Consider the following 22,005-nt stretch of genomic DNA (forward strand, 5'->3'; position numbering starts at 1 on the left):
AAAATATGTACTGATATATTCATCTTTCGCGAGAAAATTTATATTTGATAATAAACTTACTGGAATGGCTTACGAACCTATTTTTAACTAAGATAATTATTTTTACATCGAATGTAAATTCTTTTGAAAATAAATATAAATAGATCAGTAACTCTACTCTCGAAGCTGAAATATCTTCTTTGGAACTAATATAATTTAATATTTCATGAACGAAGAATATTGGTAAAAGCAAAATAACTTTGTTAAAAACTTAATGGAGAATAGAGTACATTTTTGATTAAAAATAATTTTTTTTCATTTTATTCCTAAATCAAAAAAATTTCAGCAGACTTTAAAAATAACAATTCAACTTAATACAATTTTGTAAAATATGACTGTTATAATTAATTTGTCGCGATTTAAGATATTGAATCTAACAATTTTTCTTCAATTTCATTAAATTTAAAAAAATGCAAATAACTGTAATTGTGTCTACGAAAAAATATTTCTGAAAATTTATTAATTCTTTTTTTCCTTTAATGAAATCGTATACAGTCATATTTTCCGCAATCATAAATTTAGTAAAATAAATCCTGGAATTTAAATATAATATACGATAGTTAAGTCGCCTAATTAATGTCTTGTAATTTTCGAATTTTATGTAAACCTATCTTAAGTGAGTAAACACTGATCTTTTATCTAACATGAATCTTAATAACACTCTAAGCTAACGTTTGACACCAAGAGACACCAGTAATTTTTTTGCAAAATAAAAAATCTTTTTCATCTAAATATATAATTTAAAAATTTTTTCAAAAAATCTTAGCTTGAATAATTTAAAAAGTAAGCCTTTAGGAATTTTCTTAATTCTCAAGTAAATCTTTGTTATTTTTATCTACATCATGAAAGCTAAAACCCCATCATGTTGAACAAATTTACAACCGATTTAAGAGAATACGTCTGTATTATAACTTACAATAATCCTAAAAATAATTATAGTGATAATAATTCTCAACTGAATCAAAATAAAAAAGAGTATTTTAAAAAGAAAAATCTTACCGGCGCGAACATTAACATCTCGGCTATGAACTGATCCAGCAGGTGAAGTAGCAAGACAACTATAAACTTGAGCATGAACCTCTTGGCGATAATCTTCAGCTCGGAATGGTGGAAATACCAAGTTTCCATTAGGCAACACCTGCAAGCAATAAAGTATATAAGTACATTGTCGTATGTATCTCATCAGCTCAACCAAATGTTAATAAATAGCGGCTTAAGGCTGAGGCTGTATATCAACAACCGACCACCAAGAGATGCTAAGTGTCGACAGCCACTTGAACTACAACACCGCATTTTCTTTCCGGGTTGACGACCCGGCTGAGATTCTCACCACTGATTTATAAGCCGACCCATTAAAATTCATGTTATTAAAATCAACCACTTTATACCCTTACTCTTTATTTGCGGTGTATAATATAATTAAAAAAAAAAAAAAAAAAAAAAACCAGTAATTTTACACCTTTATTCAATCATCCAATTAATAAATCTAGTTAGTTTTAATTGATAAAATCACCTGTCGCAATCCGGGAACATCTCCTACAGCAGTACCGTCAGCACGAACCCAGATAATATCTGGCTGTGGATTTCCTCTTGCTTGACATTCAACCTCTGCTCCAGTTCCATTAGAAAAGTCCACACGGTTTGGAGGCTCCTTCACAAACACTGGTCCCATTAGTTCGTCCTCCGCCAGTACCACTGCAAATAATGAAAAAACTATTATCAATTTATAGAGATAAAGGTAACGGGTCATTCATATTTAAAATTTGATGTAATCAATCCACTTTTAGGTCATATTTTATCGATAATATTGTATGTATGGATATACAGTTATATCAATTCTTATTATTGTTATATATTATACAATTTGTTGTATTGCTTTCGATGTTATTTATTCAATTCAGACGTAAAGAACTGAAATAATAAGACCTGCTACGACCATAACGGCTGCCTAATTTTAAAACACAGTCACTGCAAAAATGTTATACCTGATTTTTTTTAGTTTTGCTGCATTTCTTATAACTTTTAGATCTTAATTTCAAGTAATTTTTCTTAAAAATATTTATATTCTAGTATTTTTTATTCATAAATCAAATTTTTTATCAATTTTGCGCACAAACTTTTTTTTAAAAAGAAAAATTTTTTAAAATCTGAAAATTGTCAGTTACTGTGTTTTGAAATTGGGCAGCCGATTTATTAACTATATGTTATTAAGTATCCAATTAACAAGTCTTTTGTCTCAAGTTTCACATTTACAATTTATAGTACTTTTAAATTATTCAGTAGTAAATCTAAATATTTTATTGCAATGTAATAAGTCTGCTCGCTACATTAATTTTTATGAGCTCTACCAAGCGATATTAATCAAGAGCTAACTTTAGCAGCATATTCTATATTTGGTCTTCATAATCAATAACCTTTGCTAATCTTTGTGGTATACTATAGTAAGAATCTTTACTAATAATCTTTAAAATTGGCTGTAAATACTTGCTGTGATCTATCATAGAGCGGAAAATTTTTGATTTTTCAAAAATCATGTTGAACAGATTTGAACATAAGAATTTGATTAAGGGGTATAAGTGTTTTGCTTTAGTCACATGATTTTTCAGAAATAATAAAGATAATAGTATATTACACACCGAGGGAAGTAAAGTAAGAAAAGTCTCAGATCACATGTAATTGTTGGCCGAGGCGAAGCCGAGGTCAACAAACATGTGATCTGAGGCTTTCTTATTTACTTCCCGAGAAGTGTATGCTATTTTTTTGCTCGACGAAGGCAGAAAGTGGCAACTTCATTTAGCGCAGCGGGCCGAAAGTTGACGCTTTCTGCCCGTCGAGCAAAAAAAATTTTTTTTCCCCTCCGGGTGTAAAGCGTCAACTTTAGCCCCGCTGCGCTAAACAAAGTTTCCGCTTTACACCTTCGTCAGGGAAAAAAATAGTATACACTCCTCGGGAAGTAAATAAGAAAGCCTCAGATCACATGTTTGTTGACCTCGGCTTCGCCTCGGCCAACAATTACATGTGATCTGAGACATTTCTTACTTTACTTCCCTCGGTGTGTAATATACTATTTTATTAATTAGCCTTTTTCCTGGGAAGATTAAAAAATAATCCGCTAGAGGCAGCACGGGTGGGGGGGTACATATGTTTTGAATTCTCTATTTACAACAACGTTAAACGTACGTCAATTATAATGGAATTAACGGAAGATGATGTACCTGGAGCAAAATTAAGATTTGCAAAAGTGCAAGATCATCTTGTCAGGGACTTGAAACGATGGCTTGCATGTCGTGGCTTAACCGTGTCAGGTAATAAAAATGTTCTTGTTGAGAGGTTAGTAGGTTTACAAATTTTCTTATATATGTCATTGTATTGTTGAAAATTTTAAATAAACTGTGTTGTTTTGTTTTTTTTTTTTTTTTTTTTTTTTTTATATACTTAAGAATTGAAGAATGCATTGCTAATGGTAATGATAAAAAAATTTTTATTGGAATTGATGGTGGTAAATGTTTAGCGGATAAACAGCAACGCATGAAATTACTCAACCCAACTCTACCAAGTTCAACATCCTGCATTTTTCCTACTACAAATTGGACAAATTTTCCATCCCTAGCTATTCCCCGTTCTTTTTGCTATGCTTTAATGTATAACTATATTACTACTGGTCCAATTGATAGTTCAGATATGAATGCTACTTTATCTGATGATGATGAACAGCTTCCGAATTGTGGAAATTCGAAAGCACTTCAACGAGGAAGACAATATTGCTTGAGTGACTTCGTGTTAAATATGGAAGACAATGCGAATAATTTAGTGTATTACTTAAGAGCAGATGTACAATCTTCTTTTCGTGTTACAGTGAAGTACAAAATAAGTATAGCTTTTGATAAAAACAGTAGTCAAATAATAGATGCTCAGTGTCAGTGTCCAGCATCTTCTTCAAAAAACTGCTCTCATATAATTGCCTTACTTTATAAACTCGAAGATTATACGGTACGGTACGGTTATGATGCACTCACAAGCACATCTAAGTTGAAAGAATGGAACAAAGGTAGAAAACTAGGCAATAATCCTGACAATATTTTAACTGTTAGCTATCCGACCAAACGCAAACACGTAAAGAAATCAATAATAAATTTTGTTCCAAAAAAAAGTAAGTATTTGAATGATAACTATGATAAAAATCAGTTCACATCAAGATTTCTTCAAATTGTACAGAGTAAAAAGGCTATTAATTGTATGTGGAATACATTACTGAGCATAAAATATGATGACTATGATTTAAGTCCAGACGAACAGTTAATTTTAGGGCTTAAAGTTGAGCAGTTAATAATAAATTTAACTCCAGTCGAACCTGGAGCTATCGAAATCGAAGTTGATCAAAATAGTTCTGCGTGGTTAACTGAACGACAGCTCAGAATAACAGCATCAGAATGTAAAAATTATTTCACTAGTACCAATTTGACCAATTTACTTAATATAAAATTGTGGTGTAAAAATGACATAAGTCATTTACCTCAAATTGTGTATGGCCGTGAGAATGAAGCTAATGCTATTCTTGATTTTGAAATTAATAATAATTTAATTGTTAAAAATGTGGTCTTTTCGTAAATAAATTATTTCCAGGTTTAGGATGTAGTCCTGACGGTTTGATATTTGAAAATCAAAAAATGATTTCATGCATTGAAGTTAAATGTCCTCTAGTATTAAAAGACTGCTCACCTTTTGATCTAGATAAAGTCAAGAATTCTAAAAATTTATGTTACACTGTTAAAAATAATCAGATTCATTTAAAGAGGAACCACAATTATTATTTTCAAATTCAACTGACGCTCGCAATATTAGAGTTAGAGTACTGTGATTTTATTATTTGGTCTGGGCTTCATATTTTTGCTACAGAGAGAATAAATCGAGATGAAACCTTCATTCAAGCTTTAACAGGAAAATTAGTGAAAGTGCATAAAATATTAGCTCGTGAATTTTTTGAAATGCGACTGCCTAGAAATTTATCACTCATCCTTGTTGAAGACTTATAAAAACATTCATATCTCAACTATTATTATTGTTATTACTTTTACTATTCTTATTTATTTATACTTCTTACTAACAAATCTTACCATTACTTAAAAAGCTTAGCATTTTCATGTTTATTCGTTGTGTTAGTAATTTTATGCATGTAACTTAATGGTTTTAAGTGTTTCAAATTTTATGTTTCAATGTATAGCTGTTATGAACAACGTATAGTTGTTATGAACCATTTTAAATACTACAAATATTATTTTAATTTAGACAAAACATTTCAGGAAAAAATAAAAAATTGTTTTTAAATTTATATTTTTATTGAATTATTTACATTACTAAAGGTTCTTGAAAATTAACAAGCATAGCAATTACAAAAGTTATTTGAGAAATAATAGGAAGCATATTTTTGGAAATTACTCGTTGCATAATACGAAACTCCTTCATACGTCCAATGAATCTTTCGACATGGATTCGAGCAGCAGCTATTTCTCTAGCTGTTCGTATCTCTTCTTTACTGAAACATTTACGTTTTTTTAAAAAGGGTGGAATAACTAATGAGCATTTATATTTATTACACAGTTCTTCGATATTAAAACCCCGATCTGCCATTATTAAATCTCCTTGTTTTATATTATTAAAAAATCCACTTTTTATTGTTATTTCCTTATCACTAATACGACCTTCGAAACCATCCGATAGAAAGCAACATCCTCCAGTTGGAATAATTCCTACCAAAAACTTCACTGTGTTGTGAGATTTGTAGCTTGAGTAAGTGTTCCCTTGTTGATTGAAATTTTTAGACTTTTGCATGTTCCACTCAAAACAATCTATGATAACACGAATATTTTTGAATTTCCTAAATACTTTAGGGAGATAATTTTTCTTGATTGTCTCAGCAGAAGGAAAAATATCTAGTTTTTTAAACTCTTGATACATAAATTGTATCCACGTTGTAAAAATTTTGGAGAGATATCCAATGCTAACGTTAAATCGATAGCTCATGTCAGCAAGTAATAACCCAGAATGAAGTCGAACTAACGTTAAGAAAAGCTGATTTTTAATGAAACTTTATTTTGTGTCCGTTGTGATTCGCGATCCGTTTTAGATTCAGTAGTAAGCCACTTTCTCAGTGATTCAGTAGCAGGAGGTCCCAAAAATTCCCACAAAGTATCAAAATCTTCTGGTTTTAAACCTGTGTAATATTTAAATTTCTTGACATTATTACGACATGAATCGACATCAAAGGCAGTACTCTCCAATTTCTTTTCCAGACATTCAATAACCGTTTTTAATTTTTTTACGTCTGTATCTTCTTCTGTTTGACTTTCAGCATCACACGTTGAAACTATTTGCAAATGTGGTGCAACGTCAAGCTCAGTATTATTTGGAGCCGTAAAGTTATAATTATTTTCGAGCTCAGACGTGAAATTATAATTTAATTGCAGTCTGTCATTACTATTAGTATGTTTATTACTAATTTCTCCAGCTAGTAATTCATCAGTAGCAGCATGAGTAGAACAGATAAGTTTTCGATGCTTGCAATCTTCAGTTCTTGAGTCTTCTTCATTACATCTTTGCTGTCTTTTTCGGTCTTTAGGAATCTAAAAAATCATAAAATAATTAAAAACAAAATTTTATGTTTCATGCCCAATAAAAAAGCAACTTTAGTTTATTAATTACCTTCAATCATCATAATATGCAAACTGATATAATATATAACCTCTTTAAATATATAATTACTAACCTTTGAAACTGTCGCTGGTAAAGGATTAGGATTTTCTATTGTTGGTCCATTTGAATTAATAAAATGTTTTGTACAAACGTAAGTGTGTTTTTTTATTCCATCAATTGTTAAATCTGCTCTTCGTGATAAGTGTATCCACTCCAAACACTTTTTCTGTCGACTTGTGGTTTTATAAAAGGTATAAATTTTACACCATCCTGCTTGTACCGACTATCAGACGTACAATTAGCGAATGCACAATGTTTTGTAGGCATGGCAATTTTAAAATAAAATTTTTTTGTAACAAATATTTATTTATTCCGATAATAATAAGATGTACATTTAACGTTGTTGTAAATAGAGAATTCAAAACATATGTACCCCCCACCCGTGCTGCCTCTAGCGGATTATTTTTTAATCTTCCCAGGAAAAAGGCTAATTTGCTTGGTTATCATACTCTTTAAGGACGTTCATAAACAAGAAAAAGACACCAATAGATTATGGCTATTGGATTCTTTCTCACTCACTGTAGCTGCCTCTCTTTACAGACTATCGCTCACTTACTTCCACTCACGTAAAATATCGAAAGTCACTAACTTCAAACATTTTTTATAAAAAAATGAATACCGCTCGTTTATGTTATTTTTGATAAAAAATACTTGATGTATCTTCAATTAATGATTCTCAGTTTTTTAAAACAATCCTAAGAAATGTACGATTGATATTTAATACAGTCGAATCGCGTTATGAGCCCTCTTAGTGTCTCTCTCTTATTAACGCGAGTTTGGTTAGAAGAAGAAGACAACTAGCTGGACTCATAATGCGACTCAACTGTAAAACGTTCGCTTGAACGTCGGTCTATTTAAAAAAAATTCCTGCGTATAGAGGATACTTATGAGTATAAGTACTCAAAATTTCAAAAAAATTTAAGGAAACGGCTTTTTCTTGTAGCGTCCTTAAAAAAAATATATTTTAAAATTTCAAATTCTTTAAAAAATAATACTTGAAAAATTCAAATAGGAAACTTGTCGCGATAAAAAATGTAAAAAAAATGGTTGATAACTCAATTTGTCAATTTTTTATATAACCGAGAAACCAGATGAAAAAATTCGAACGATCAAATGATTGAGGAAAGTAATGATTTATGATTGTAGTAAAAATAATTTTACTGTTTTTGATGAACTACAGAAAACCAGCAAAAAAAATTAAACTAAGAATTTTTTGCAATTAAAATTGAGCTTCATAAAAAAATAAAATTTTTACTTTCATTTTACAAAAAGCACTTAAATAAAAATTAACAAAATAAAAAAAAACAACAAGAAACATTTTTAATAATTAAAAATACAGACTTAGAGTATCAATCGTACTATTGTAATAAAATTGTATTATTTTTGAGATTTGTAGTTTTCAACTCATTTTAATTATAAATTGTAATTATATAATTTGAATTCACTCTTGATGTTTACAAAAATTTTTTTTTTAATTTTATGGCAAAATCGAACAACGATTGAATCAATATGCTACTCTCAACAGTTGCAATAAATCATATTTCATCATTCACTACCCTTCAATATTCAACAGATCTATCATTATATTACGGATATTATCCCATTATCTAAATATGTAATGGAATTACTAATTAAGTTTAAATTTGATTAACGAACGTTTTACTAAAAAAATACACTTTTAATAAATTATTAGTTAACAGTTTACAGTTAATACGGTTGGAAATTAATATTGACCGTGAATAAATGTAATTTCATTCTAGAATAATTTAATAGCATTTTAATTTCTTAACAGTTTGTGGCTACACTATTTGTAATTAGTAATTGCGTGACGAGCAACATATTATAGTCAACACCGCAAATATAAACAGCAACGATTAATTATACGTTAAGGTAATTCAATACTGTTAAGTGAAAATAAACTAAGGCGCAAAAAATTTCAAAAATCACGCTGTTAGAAAGAATAATAATTGATGAATTGAAAGAAAAAATATTAAAAAAATGTATTCCTTAAACCTTTTAAAGGATATTAGAGATTATTGAGTATTTCAATAATGAACTTAAAAGAATTCATTGACTCTTTCATAGAAGTTCATTGTTTTATAATTATGCCTCTGATAATATGGAACGTCTGCTCTCAACTTATCAAAATAGAAAAATTTTCTGGTTTCGAAATGCCCCGATTACATTCATACTCTTATTAGAAAAATAAATCTGAAAAGATTACCTAAAAATACATTATATCACAGAAAGAAAAATTTCTTGACTGGAGGACAAAATTCTTTGGCTCAAGAAAATTTTCGGGTACCTGAAGGAAGACCGAAGTTGTGTTGGCCGAAGTAAAAATTTTTCTTAAAATTCTATTCTTGGTGGAAGTAATTTTTTCTTAATTCAATTATCATAAATATTTAATACAATAAATTTTTGTATTACTGAATGAAAAAAAATGGTTCCATATTATTTGATCTTTCCATTTGACATGTTAATCAATAAAAATATGAATGAAAATTTACTCTCAAGATATTTAATTTTTTAGAGCAAGAGAGAAATTTTCTCAAGAGAAAAAAATTGATTTCTATCAAGAACTAAGTTTTTTGCAGCAAAGACTAAATTTTATCAAAACAAGACAATTTTCTTGACTCAAATAAATTTTCTTGGATCAAGATACGTATTTCTTAAAGCAAGGGAATTAATTTGTTGGAATAAGTGAAATTTCTTGGGTCAAAAAAAAAAATTTGTTTTCACTCAAGAAAATAATTCGAAAGAAAAATATTTTCTTAGCTCACGTGAACCTTTTTTCTGTGTACAGATTGTTTTCAATGATTTCAAATCCTTTTTTTCTAATAAGAGTATTGCAGGATAATATTAACACATATGTACAAAAAAACACATATAAAAACATTTATTTCGTTTAACCCTTCAGAACTCGCATGTTTTCGAGTATCTCAGTTGCACTGCAGCGACATTTTATGGGCTGAGTGTTGTAGCGTGAAAAAAAAATCTCTTATAGGACAAGTGTTGAAGGGTTAATATAAAAAAAAAAGAAAACTAATTAAGTACATAGTTGTTTTTGTAATTTAAATTTAAATTATAAAAATAAAGTAAATCACAACATATTTATTTTATAGATTTAATCATTCATTTTTAACTATTTTATTCAAAAAATTAAGATTAGCTGAATTTTATTGATAAAGATAAAATGTATCGTGTTTTCTCACTTAGCAGATATATTCTTTTAAAAACATAATATACACCACAAAAAAGATCTTTAAAAAAAGAATATCTGATTATTTATAGCAAGCCTAATATCAACGCGGAGTATTTTGAATCGTGTTTCAGTATTGACAAACAGAATGTTAGTCAAATTTCAATAAAAAAAAGATATTAAAAATTTTAGACATCAAACTACTGAATAAAAAATTAATTTTATAGTTGTAAATAATAAACTTTTATTTTCTTATATTTACTATACAAAGGTCTTTTAAATTATATCAAAAATTTTAAAAATATCAAATTTCAGATATAAAAAAATCAGACATTCAACGATACACTGTGGAAAATGAACCCGTGTATTAATTAAAATAAACGACATTTAGAAAAATAATAACATCCGGTTCGTTAATGATTCAACTTTTTCTCATTATGTTCGTTTATTTTTGTTTTTAACTCATTAATTATTGCGTTAATTACATATTTTATTAGAGAAAAATTTATTTAAATTATTAAGTATAATTTAATGAGCAAGATAAAAAATTTTTTTTTTAATAATACAAAAATGTCAGTAAATTACATGAAAAATAGTTTATAGGACAATCAATAAGTTTGGATTTTCACTCATTTGATGACCGAATAAAATTCATAATAAGTACTCTAAAAATGGTGCAACAAGGCACTGATGCAAACAAAGACCGGTTCGAGAAACGAGGTCAAAAGCTTACTCGTGGTTTTAATTTTTAATAGCGTTTAATAATTTTAATACCAAAAGTTATGCAAATAGAAAAATATTAACAATGTACAATAGAAATTAATTTAATATTCATCGGTATCATACTTTTATTGAACTGTATTTGAATTAGTACTCATTAAAACAATACATCAATTAAAAAGCCATGATTTAGTAATTAGTTAATGAAATGAGACAGCCCAGAAAACTGGGACATTTACTGCAACGCTTCAAAGTCACACTGAGGTTATCTTCTTTCGTAAATTATCATTTAATTTTTATATATGAATGGAGTTATATGTTATTCTGGATGTGGATTACTAATTAGGACTTTAATTTTAACGATATTTATTATTCCACCCGTTGTTATTAGTAAATGTTACTAGTCGAGTTAATTACGATAAATTAATAATTTTGTTTGGAAAATGTTTTGATCGAATAAAGTCAATCATTAAATTTCATTAGCATATCGAGTTGAATTGCTGAATTCAATTAGTATCATAAAATTAAAGTGAGAAGTCTTGATATTTTCTATTCTCTTAACATACATAAATAAAAAATATGACCTATTTTAGATTTAAGCTCTACTTGAGAAAACTAATTATCTTAAAACCTCCACGAAGAATAATTGAAAAAAGTAAAAAAAGTGCGATGGAAAATAGAACAGCAATTAAAACATCCACTGCATACACATTGAAAGAAAAAAAAATATTCGACTGGGGAAAAGCTTTTTCTTCAAATTCGCATTTTTTTTCAAAATATTTTTTTTTACGCAAAAATTTAATATCAGAAAATTAATTCGAATTCTGGAACCAATTTTATTAGTATTGGTAATTCCTGATTGTTATTGATTATCTTATCGTAAGCTAGAAAAATTAAAAAGTCAGGTTTTTTTAAGGTAAAATTATTAGCAGTAGGTATTTATAAGTTGCAGAGCAAGTAAACATCGATAAAAACGTTGTTATCAAAAATATCAAAGTATGCTCACGATAATTATTAATTGTATTAAGATTTTCTGATGAAAATAATATCATTGTTAAATTTACTTTTATTATTATTTATTTCAGCCTTGAGGGCCTAGAAATAGGACTGAATACATATAACCTTACATAAACTTAATTCTATTAATTTACATTTACTTATTTCACTTATTTCAATTATTTTAACTTAATACAATGTGTAGAGTTCTTTCTGTTACTTCTCTATATAAGTATATATTTTCGTGATACATTTTTGCACTTTAACGGTTCTGTCTATCTTATTTTATATTTTATAACTTTTAATATCATTGTTATATATTGATTATAGATAAAGATTGAAGAAACAAAACATTGGAAATTTTCAAAATTAATATTAAGGACGTTCATTGACAAGTTAAAGACACCAATAGATTATGGCTATTGGTTTCTTTCTCACCCACTATAGCTGCCTCTCTTTACAGACTATCGCTCACTTACTTCCACTCACGTAAAATATCGAAAGTCATTAACTTCAAACATTTTTTATAAAAAAATGAATACCGCTCGTTTATATTATTTTTGATAAAAAATACTTGATATATCTTCAATTAATGATTCTCAGTTTTTCAAAACAATCCTAAGAAAAGTACAATTGATATTTAATAAAACGTTCGCTTGAACATCAGTCTGCATAGAGTTTATATGTAAAATATACAAATTTTAAATGCTAATATTTCAAAATTTAGTGCCGCAAGGACTATTTAAAAAAATTCCTGAGTATTGAGGATAGTTATGAGTATAAATACTCAAAATTTAAAAAAAATTTAAGGAAACGGTTTTTTCTTGGAACGTCCTTAAGAAAAAAAAATTGTGAAATTATTCTTTGATTTTTAATTCCAATACCCTTGATAATGAATTTAATTAATCGCAGTAATTAATCCTTAGCGACCTTATCACGATCAGCTTCAAAAGAATCATTTGCAAGCACGCGCATACAAGTGTACGCGTTTTATAATCATAATAACATCCTTTACAATGAATAGCAACTAAAATACTGTCAAGAGCACAAACCCTAGCCGATGCGATGTATAGTTACGTCCCCTTCAAAAGCATTCTAATCTCGCTATAACAAAAAAACACTCAATATACTTCCTGTATACAAAACTAAAGGGTCATAATTTCTATTGAACCAAAAAAAAACTTCCCACACCATAAAGTTTTTTTTGTTCTTGTAAAAAAAAAAAAAATCTCAATTATTCACTTTATAACGGTATTTTCAAGTGTTATATTAATTCTTATTGATGACCATAACTAATTTTCTTTACACTTAGAACTAGAAGAGTTATTTCTATTTAAAAATTTCAGCATTTTAAATTTCTGGAGTCAAACTTCAACCGGTAACCTAAGAACAAACACTCGTGAAAATATGAGACAGATAATAACAGATACATATGTTTTATTAAACAAATATGCCCAATATCACATTCTTTAAGGATTACTTTACTATAAATATAAAGGTATTTGAATAGTGTACTCAACTTATACTACATGGAAGTCTTCTAATTTTTATAGGCCAATTGATCATAATGACTTCAATCAATATATCTAGAAGTTTAGTACTCATATTATATTACAATGTTTTATCTTTCGATAAAAAATTTTTTATTTAATTTTTTATTAAATTGAAATTTTTTCACAAAAATTATTGGTATTTCTAAGGTAACACCGGTCGACAAAAAATTGTATGTACAATCTTGAGATCTTTAAAATATGTTCTGGCATAACTTTCAAAAGAAGTTTTGACAAACCCCGATAGATAGCGTAGAGACGTAAATTTTTTCGCTAGCTAGAAAGTTGACTCCGAAGTTCTACATTCTCGCTTACCTATCATTTATCGTCTTACAAATCCATTTATCTTTTCAATGAATCCTTTATGAGACGGATGAGGCTATTTTTATGAACATTTTTTTTTAATAAAAAATCGAATTTACCTAAAAAACTTTTTCAACTAACAATTCTATGAAACTGTTGAAATCTTAACAGTTTAACTCTTAACTCTAAATGAAATTTTTTCTTTTTACATAGAGTAGAACCACCGGTTTTGAACACCTTAGTGCTAGTTTTGGACATTTTGGAATTGTAAAGAATATTGTAATGGTAAAATAATATTTTTATAGAATTTTTAAACCCTTACATTCATACCATCAGAATTTATGTAGTATCTTTATCAGTAACTTTTTTCTGAATATTTTTACGGTTTAAAAATTGAACGAATGTTTTATAAATCATCAAATTAAGCTCTTTTAAACACTTCCTCGAATCATATTAAAGTCAACATAATTTTTTGATTTTTTTATTTACTAAAAAAATTTAACAATTTGCAGATTTCATAGTCCTAACATATTTATACTTTGTGAAATTCGTTTCTATGAGTTTTCTGATAAAATTTCAATTAACCATTGCACTCAGAACTTTTTAATACGTACACTGAAAAAAAAAAAAAAAAAAAAAAAATTAACTTGAACCCAGAAAAAAATTCTTAAACCAACAAAATAATTCTGAAGAATTCTATTATTTTCAATCAAGACCAAAAATTCTTGAATCAAGTAAAATTAATTTAAACCAAGAAAAATTTCTTAGTTTAAGAATTTTATTACTCAAATCAAGAAGATAAAATTCTTCAAAATTATTTACTTGATTCAAGTTGATTTTTTTTTCTGCGTACCAGAAACAGAAAAAAGGGATTTGATTTAAGTTGAAAATATCAATAATTATTTTAGAGTCAACTTTACAATATCTTAATTGGCTTCAATAATTTTTGAACAATATTAGTTTTATAGAATTTATAAAATGGGAAAATAAGAAACAACTTCAATAATATATTTTAATAAATCCTTACAAATGAAAAATAAAATGAATTGATTTTTTACTCTAAATCAAAAACAAGAAAATATTTCTAAACATAAATACTTTGTAACTTATTAAATTTAACCGTTTATTAAGATTGACTAGTTTGTTCGACCAAGAAATAAGTCGGAGTATAAATGAAAGACATTTGTTCTTGTAATTATTCTGCCAACCTACCAACTACATAGTGAAACTAATTTTTCTTCTCAATCAAAAACTCAATTCTTAAAAATCGATTTTTTTTATTTAAAATTAACAAAATCGTTTAGTTATTATTAAAATGGTTTATTTATAGCAAATTATTTAATCTAGTTTCATAACGATAACCAATGTGTGTATAATTACATCGCTAATGAAATAAAAAGTTACGATTCAAAAATCGGATCAGAATAAATTAATACACTAAAATTAAAGTGATAATAAAAAATAGTATTGACAAATGAAAAATACTCACAGTTGAAAAACATAAAAGACACCATACAGAACATGATAAGATTAATATCACGCCCTCCTGGTGGTTCACGTAGCATCCTCAACAGGCCCATTGTAGTTTAGGCAAGCAGCACACCTGCAGTTGCACAAAATACACGTGATAAAAGACACTTGCCACCAAACTTTCTCAAAATTTAAATAAATAACACTAAAAAACACACAATAATAATATTAATATTAACTATTTATAAATATATAACACTTTATTTACTCATGTGCTTTGCATTTATTTAATCTTACTTGACATTTAAACTTATTAACTTGCTATAAGTGTTATAATTTATAATACTTATGCTGCAGTCAAAGTAGATCATAGACGATTAGCTTTAATTCTGTTTACTAAATTTCATCTTCCACATGTGCTTGAAAATGCAATTATTGTATAATCAAACAATAAATATTGTATTTTTTAATATAAAATATTGTGATTTAAATAACTCGTTATATTAGGACTTTATTATACGTAAATTTATTGCTTCCGGTAATTCATTTCGATTGTTTCAATTCATCATATCTAGGCGCCTTTATCACCTAAATTGATAGTCTCTTTAGGTCAGTTATCCGTTGATATTTATTTTTTATTCATTAGTTTTGAAGTTCGTAAAATAATATATGACCTTTTGCTCTAAAAAAACACTTCAAGTTTGAAATTTTAACCAAATTTAGATACGGGGAAAGATTTATTGAATATCGAGATTCGAAGTTCTAGAATTTATACATCGAAGAATATTTTATCCTTTAAAAAAATTTACGAACGATATGGAACAATTATTTCATCGAAATTTGGGCATAAATGTTTGTATTTAAAATAAAATTACTTTCAAAATTATTATAAGAATTTATTAACTATTTTAAATTCAATTTCAATCAATAATCTGCATGTTTGATCTTCGAATAATTGTAAGTGTATTGAGTATGACTAATACAAAATTTACAAATGATCAAAAAGTCGAATACTAAAGAACAAATCAAAAAGGTACAAAGCAACCTCGTGGCTCAAAAATTACAACTCTAAACGGCGTAAATAACAGCTTTATAAAATTAATGTTTGTTTAAAAATTACATTCATCAATTACATTTTGTTAAACACCTATTGTACTAATTATCATTTTATTTATGATTTTTTTAATTACACATTTATAATTAATCATCAACTTTTTAATCAAAACTTTTCAGCTTCAAAAATTGAGATAAATGATTGCGTTATAAAATCCTAGAATTTAAAACATTAAACATTAATTATTTTACTAGAGCCAATCCAATCAAGACAAAACACTGGTTATCTCTAATTGTAAATATTTTTATTGAACTTTTTTGATTTTGGTATAAAGTGCTATCGGTTATGAAGCTACAATTCGATTTTTATTTAGAAATCTTTATAATTTTCGAAGTAATTAATATTTAAAAATTAAAAAAACCGCTCTTTTAAAATATGAAAAAATACTCTTTTGAAAATCAGCTCCTCAGTTACTAAGCTATCTGTTTATTACAATAATGGCTCAAATATTAAGCTTTAGTTTATATAGAGCTATAAATTAACTTAAATCTCATACACTGTCAGAATCTTCAACATTGTAAAAATTTAAGCAGCCCTGTTATTGGTCCCTGGGCTGTTGAGTTTATGTAATGGAACATAAAATAAAAATAAAAAATCCATAATTGAAATAGCTCAAAAAACATAACAATCTAGAATCTGTTTTTAAACTTTTTAACATGTGAAAATATTAATATTTTTTACTCCATAACTATCTTAACAGCTTGTTACTACAAGATACACCAACTACACTTGTATGATTTCATGTTGCTGGCTAGAATGACGTGATTATATCGCGACTAAGACGACTGGCTGCCAATCTTTTTCCATCTTACACATATGTTAGTTATATATAAAAGAAAATAGGAATTTTCACTGTATACTAGTCAGTGTTACTACTCTACTCTTATAATTCTCATATTGTCCCACCATTCTACACAATTGTCTACCAGTTTGAGATCGTCATCTTAACCTTGGATGATTCAACCAAATAAATTTGTTTTTATTACTCATGAAATTTTATTCCTCTCCCATGTAGGCATAAAAATTTTGGTTAAAAATGAATTTAAAAATACCCTAGAAGAGCAACAGTAGAAATTTCTCGTCTCAATTTTCATCTAATAGGAAGTTATTTATGCTGAAAATTATCAGCGAGGAAATGAGAAATTGTTATATCCGGAAGATGAAAGTAAAGGTGATGAGGTTGAATTTTTTTATGAAATACACGATATATATTTTATATTATAAGCCTACATGCATAGACTTGTATCAGTATGAGGGTGTGTGAGTACACGTGTTAGATAGCGTGGACAACATGAACGAATAGAATCGAGCGGAAGAAGGGGGCGAGTTTCGGTAGTGAAACGAGAAGAGACGAGAAGAGAAGAGATGATACCAAGAGATGTCGAGATGAGGGTCGTGAGGGCGTAAGGGGCTCCAAAAGAGCGCCGGTGAAGTTTCTCGCTCACGCTCTTCTCTGCTTATGTGGCTGTGGGTTTATTGATCGCCAACCTCGAGAGCTTGCTAACCGTGCATCTGCCTCCCATGTCATATAGGACGTGCTCCTCAGGACCGTACCACAGCTAACTGACATCACTAAATCTAAAATCCACCAAAATAAGAGTCTGGATCCAAAATGAATTCGGTGAATAATCTCCAGGAGCAAGAGCAGATTTAAAGACGAACGAAAATATAAAACTTGATTCGATTGGAGTAAAAATAAATCGTAGTTTTTTTCTAGATCTATTTTATTGTGTTTGAAAAGGCATTGTTGTCGGTAGACAGCTGCAATGGGGTAGTTCTTCACAGGGGAAGATAATCTCGGACGCAGGCGTACTAAACACCAGGGCCGGTACTGAGGAAAATACCGCCCTCAACAAAAGCAACCTGAAAAACCAGACTCGACGATGTCATATATGTATATATGTTAGACTACTACCTGCTCTGTTTCACACTGAAAGCAACGTGCGAGCAACTGTTCAATTTCTTAGCTCAAAAAATACAAAAGGCACTTTGTGTGTTACCAATTTAGCAACGAATACTAGGTAGTATACCACCAGCTCCGTTTATACTTCAGAGTCTTGTTTTAACCGGAAACTCAATTTTAAATGCGGCAATTCCTCTTTTCTGTTTAATTTTATTAATTAACTTTGTTTTTATTACTCCAGAACTCTTAATGGTATTTTTTATGAAGATATGATGTGTATGAGGAGTGGGTTATTTACTCTCTCGTGGGAATGACAGATGGTTAAAAATAGAGATAAAGGATAAGAAAACCACAGAGAGAGAAAGAGAGAAAATTAAAAAAAGCCTGTCTGGACCCAAAATTTAAGACGAATAATGGGACAGCTGCAAATGTTCGAACCTTTTATGATTTTTTTGCCGAGCGTCTTTGGGAATCGAAAGTGAGTCTACCTCACATGGACACCCCGCCCGGATTTTGATATGACAGAGTCGCCGGCTTAATACTGACTTTGATAATCAATACAATAGTGACAAGTTTTTTCACAAAATTTAATTAGTTATTTTTTAATCTTCAATGACTTTAGGCATATCAGTAAAAATTTACTGAAGCTTAAAACTCCAAAATGACGCATTTAAATTCAAATTTTGACAACTTATAAGCAACTACGATTGATGATTAATCATTTATTTATTTATTTATTTATGGATTTATGGATTTATTTATTTATTTATTTATTTATGCACCAAGATAATAAATTCAAAGCACACAAGTTATTATTCACACACGTGTATTCACCCCACAACGGTCACTATAAATAATCTCCTTTAATAGAGCACAAAATTGATTAAATAATAAATGCGCTTTCGTTTCTATTCACAAGTAAAACAAACCTTTCGACCAAAGTCTCTGATGATATACCACTTAGATAATGATAATGATGGATTTAATTAGCACGCCAGTAATTTTAAGAGCGATACTTCACTATTAGTGCACAGATAAAACAGCGAAAAATCCGCAAAGATTTTTTATACGAGATTAATAACCGCGACGAAGACGAACGACCGTACTGATCGCTCGACAGCGCTCGAATAAGGAGAGATTCATGGTTCGAGTTGCTTGGGGAGTCAGCAGTCGCGACATGGGAGTGGGAGTATGTTGGATCATGTTGCGTGGAAAAATTAATAATTATTCTCGTTAACAATAAACTTTTCTATAACAGAGCTTTTATTTTTATGGAAATTCTATTTTTTGAGATAATGTTAAAGATAATTTATAGTTTATTATTATTTTTTTTTTTTTGTTAATAAGAATTTAACTTAAATACATAGTAAAAAATTTTATGACTGAAGTTGACAGATATTAAAAATTTTTTTAGAATTGTGTAGCAAATTAATTATTATATAAAAATATTATTAAAAAGTTTCACATGTGAAAATTAATAAAAATTACAAGTGAAAATTTTTAGAAGCATTTTTTTATTGTAATTAATTTGTTATAATTGAAAGCTGACCGCTAATTTCAGTATGATAAAATTTTGCGTCATTGCGTCAAAACATTTTGTGTTAAATATTTATGACAGTAAAGTTAGCAGACGTCCAAAAATTTTTGATTTTTTTTTTATTAATTAAATTACAACTAAAAAGATATTTATAAAAAATTGCACTTAGAGTTTTTCAAGTTTTTTACATGTCAGATTTTTTTTTAATTATTTAATTGCAATTTTACAATAAAAAATTTTAAATGTCGGCTAACTTCAGTATTATAAATATTTAACACTTTTATATGTAAATTTAACATTTATTGTGTTAAATTAACACGAAAAAAGTGTTAAATTAACATAAAAGAGTGTTAAATATTTAACACAAAATTTTTTGACGCATTGAAGCAAAATTTTTTACTGTGTAAATGTTTTTTAAATAAAATTGTGAGTTAATAAAAAAAAAATACAAAATTTTTTTAATGTCTGTTAGCCTAATGAAAATTTATAATTTTGAAATTAGATTATTGTTTTTTTTTATTTATTTTTGATTTATTAGAATAATATATTAATTATAGAATTTATATATAAATTATCTCCAATCACGATTATAAAATATTTTGATTTTTTCTCATTAAAATAAAATTATGTCTCTTTTAAATTATTTTGTTTCTAATAAAATTTAAATGAAAAATATGCAATTATTTGAAAATATTCAATTATGTTCATTTTTAATAGTTGAAGAAAAAATTTTTTTATTTAATCTATTTTTTTGATAAACAGAAGAAGTATTTTATTTATTTTGAATAATCATATAAATAATCGAAGAGTATTAATTCATGTTGATTTTTCAATTTTTCATCATTGATAGAATTTTATTTATGTTTACATTATTTATCTTTGATATGTTTTTAGAAAAAAAAAAAGTTTTGATTGTTCGAAAAAAAATTCAATCTTGATCATTTTTCAATTTTTTATCGTGTTAAAGATTATTTTATTCATTTGTTTTTTCAAATTATAACACTCTTAATAATCTAAAGAAAAAAAAAAAATATATATATATATATATATATATATATATATATATATATATATATATATATATATATAATAGTTTAAAAAAAAAATTATTCATGTTGATTTTTCGATTTTTTTATGGCTAACAATCAATGACGTTTATTTTTGGCAATTTTTTAAAATTGCTCTAATAATTTCAAGTAATTGATTACGATTACACGTAAAAATTAATGATAATTGTACTTGGATTATTGGTTTCGCTTAAATGTCACGTTTCAGAATATTACGATGATATCATTAACATGAGGAAACGTGGAGTATGCTATGTATAATATGGTGATTCATTTTTAATAATGAAGGAATCACGTGTGATTCGGCAAGCTTGTTCAACCCAAGAAGGGAAAGTGAAAGAAAGATAAGTGCGTTATACTCTCGTATTGATCGCTCTTTTTTGTAAGTCATTGACTTATAATAAACTGCCCACGCACTCTAATAATCCAATATTACAGTTGCCGAAATTATTTCAAAATAAGGATACATCTTTTTAACGTTTATCATTTATTGAATTAATCATAATAATAAATGGTAATAAATAAAAAAAAAGTATACAATTTTATTATTTTTCGTTCTTTTTTTATGAAATTTTTAATCAATATTAGCATCATTATTTTGAAATTAAATTCAAAAAACATTAATCTCTATGAAAATTCCTTTAATATTCTTCTGTAAGTAAAAACAATCTCTATCTTTTCAACTGTGAGTTTAATAGATAACGTCTTTGATGATGAATGGAAATTAAAATTATTTTTTTTATAATTTCATCCAGTTGATAAATCTTGAGAGATAAAATTACGTAAAAACTAAAATTTGAGGAAAAATTCTCTAATCTGCTCATAAAGAAATTTTAAAAAAAGAAACTTGGTAAAATATAATTTTTTACTTTTAAACCTATTTTTATGTATACTTAAATTATTGCAATTCTATTTAAAAATGTTGAATATCAAATAATTTATTTGATTTTTACATTAATTCTCAAGTAAAAAATATTGAAAGAACTTTATTAAATTATAATTTTAATAACATCTATTAAGATTTAAATTATCGTACAAAAATAATTTTCTTGACATTCATAAATTTATGATGAAAAATAATTGAAATGAAGTTCGTTATCGCTCATTAAAAAAAAAGAATTAGAAAGAATTCAAAATGATTTAATTTTTAAACATTTTGAATACTTTCTAATCCTTCAAATCCTTTTTAATACTATCTCTTATGGACATTTAACATGTGAAATCATTTTTAATTCTTTTTTTTTAATATAATATTTTATTCCTCTCTTAAATTTAATTTTTTCTTTCTCAATTCGATGTAAAAAGCATTTAAAATTGTTTTACTTGAATATTCAATTTTAATTTAACTTCACCA

At 27.3% G+C, this 22,005-nt stretch overlaps 2 protein-coding genes across 2 annotated transcripts in view; both read right to left on the minus strand.

The window, feature by feature from the left end:
- Dscam1 (Down syndrome cell adhesion molecule 1) overlaps positions 1-19,154 on the minus strand; it is an 80,185-nt gene extending 61,031 nt beyond the window's left edge. Inside the window, exons 1-4 of the mRNA XM_074246934.1 lie at positions 18,977-19,154; positions 15,050-15,235; positions 1,553-1,734; positions 1,039-1,177 (exon numbers count right to left, since the gene is read on the minus strand). Coding sequence (XP_074103035.1) covers positions 1,039-1,177; positions 1,553-1,734; positions 15,050-15,140 — 412 coding nt within the window. The 5' untranslated portion in view covers positions 15,141-15,235; positions 18,977-19,154. The remainder of the gene's footprint in view (positions 1-1,038; positions 1,178-1,552; positions 1,735-15,049; positions 15,236-18,976) is intronic.
- LOC141529334 (uncharacterized) lies at positions 6,099-7,056 on the minus strand. Its single transcript, XM_074245833.1, has 3 exons — positions 7,010-7,056; positions 6,803-6,962; positions 6,099-6,659 (listed from the first exon to the last, which is right to left on the minus strand). The coding sequence occupies exons 1-3, from the start codon at positions 7,054-7,056 to the stop codon at positions 6,099-6,101; spliced, it is 768 nt and encodes a 255-aa protein (XP_074101934.1).
- Positions 19,155-22,005: the final 2,851 nt, after the last annotated feature.

This window comes from Cotesia typhae, unplaced genomic scaffold (assembly GCF_013202065.1).
Source record: "Cotesia typhae breed Kobodo isofemale line unplaced genomic scaffold, CoteBio_Ctyphae contig_48, whole genome shotgun sequence".
NCBI lineage: Eukaryota > Metazoa > Arthropoda > Insecta > Hymenoptera > Braconidae > Cotesia > Cotesia typhae.

What these genes read in the sequence shown, in the direction of transcription:
- LOC141529334 (XM_074245833.1), bottom strand. Translation starts at nt 7,056, where the DNA reads ATGCCTACAAAACATTGTGCATTCGCTAATTGTACGTCTGATAGTCG. An exon ending in AATTGTACGTCTGATAGTCG is followed by an intron (nt 6,963 to 7,009) that starts GTACAAGCAGGA and finishes TAAAACCACAAG; the next exon opens with TCGACAGAAAAAGTGTTTGG. An exon ending in TACCAGCGACAGTTTCAAAG is followed by an intron (nt 6,660 to 6,802) that starts GTTAGTAATTAT and finishes ATGATTTTTTAG; the next exon opens with ATTCCTAAAGACCGAAAAAG.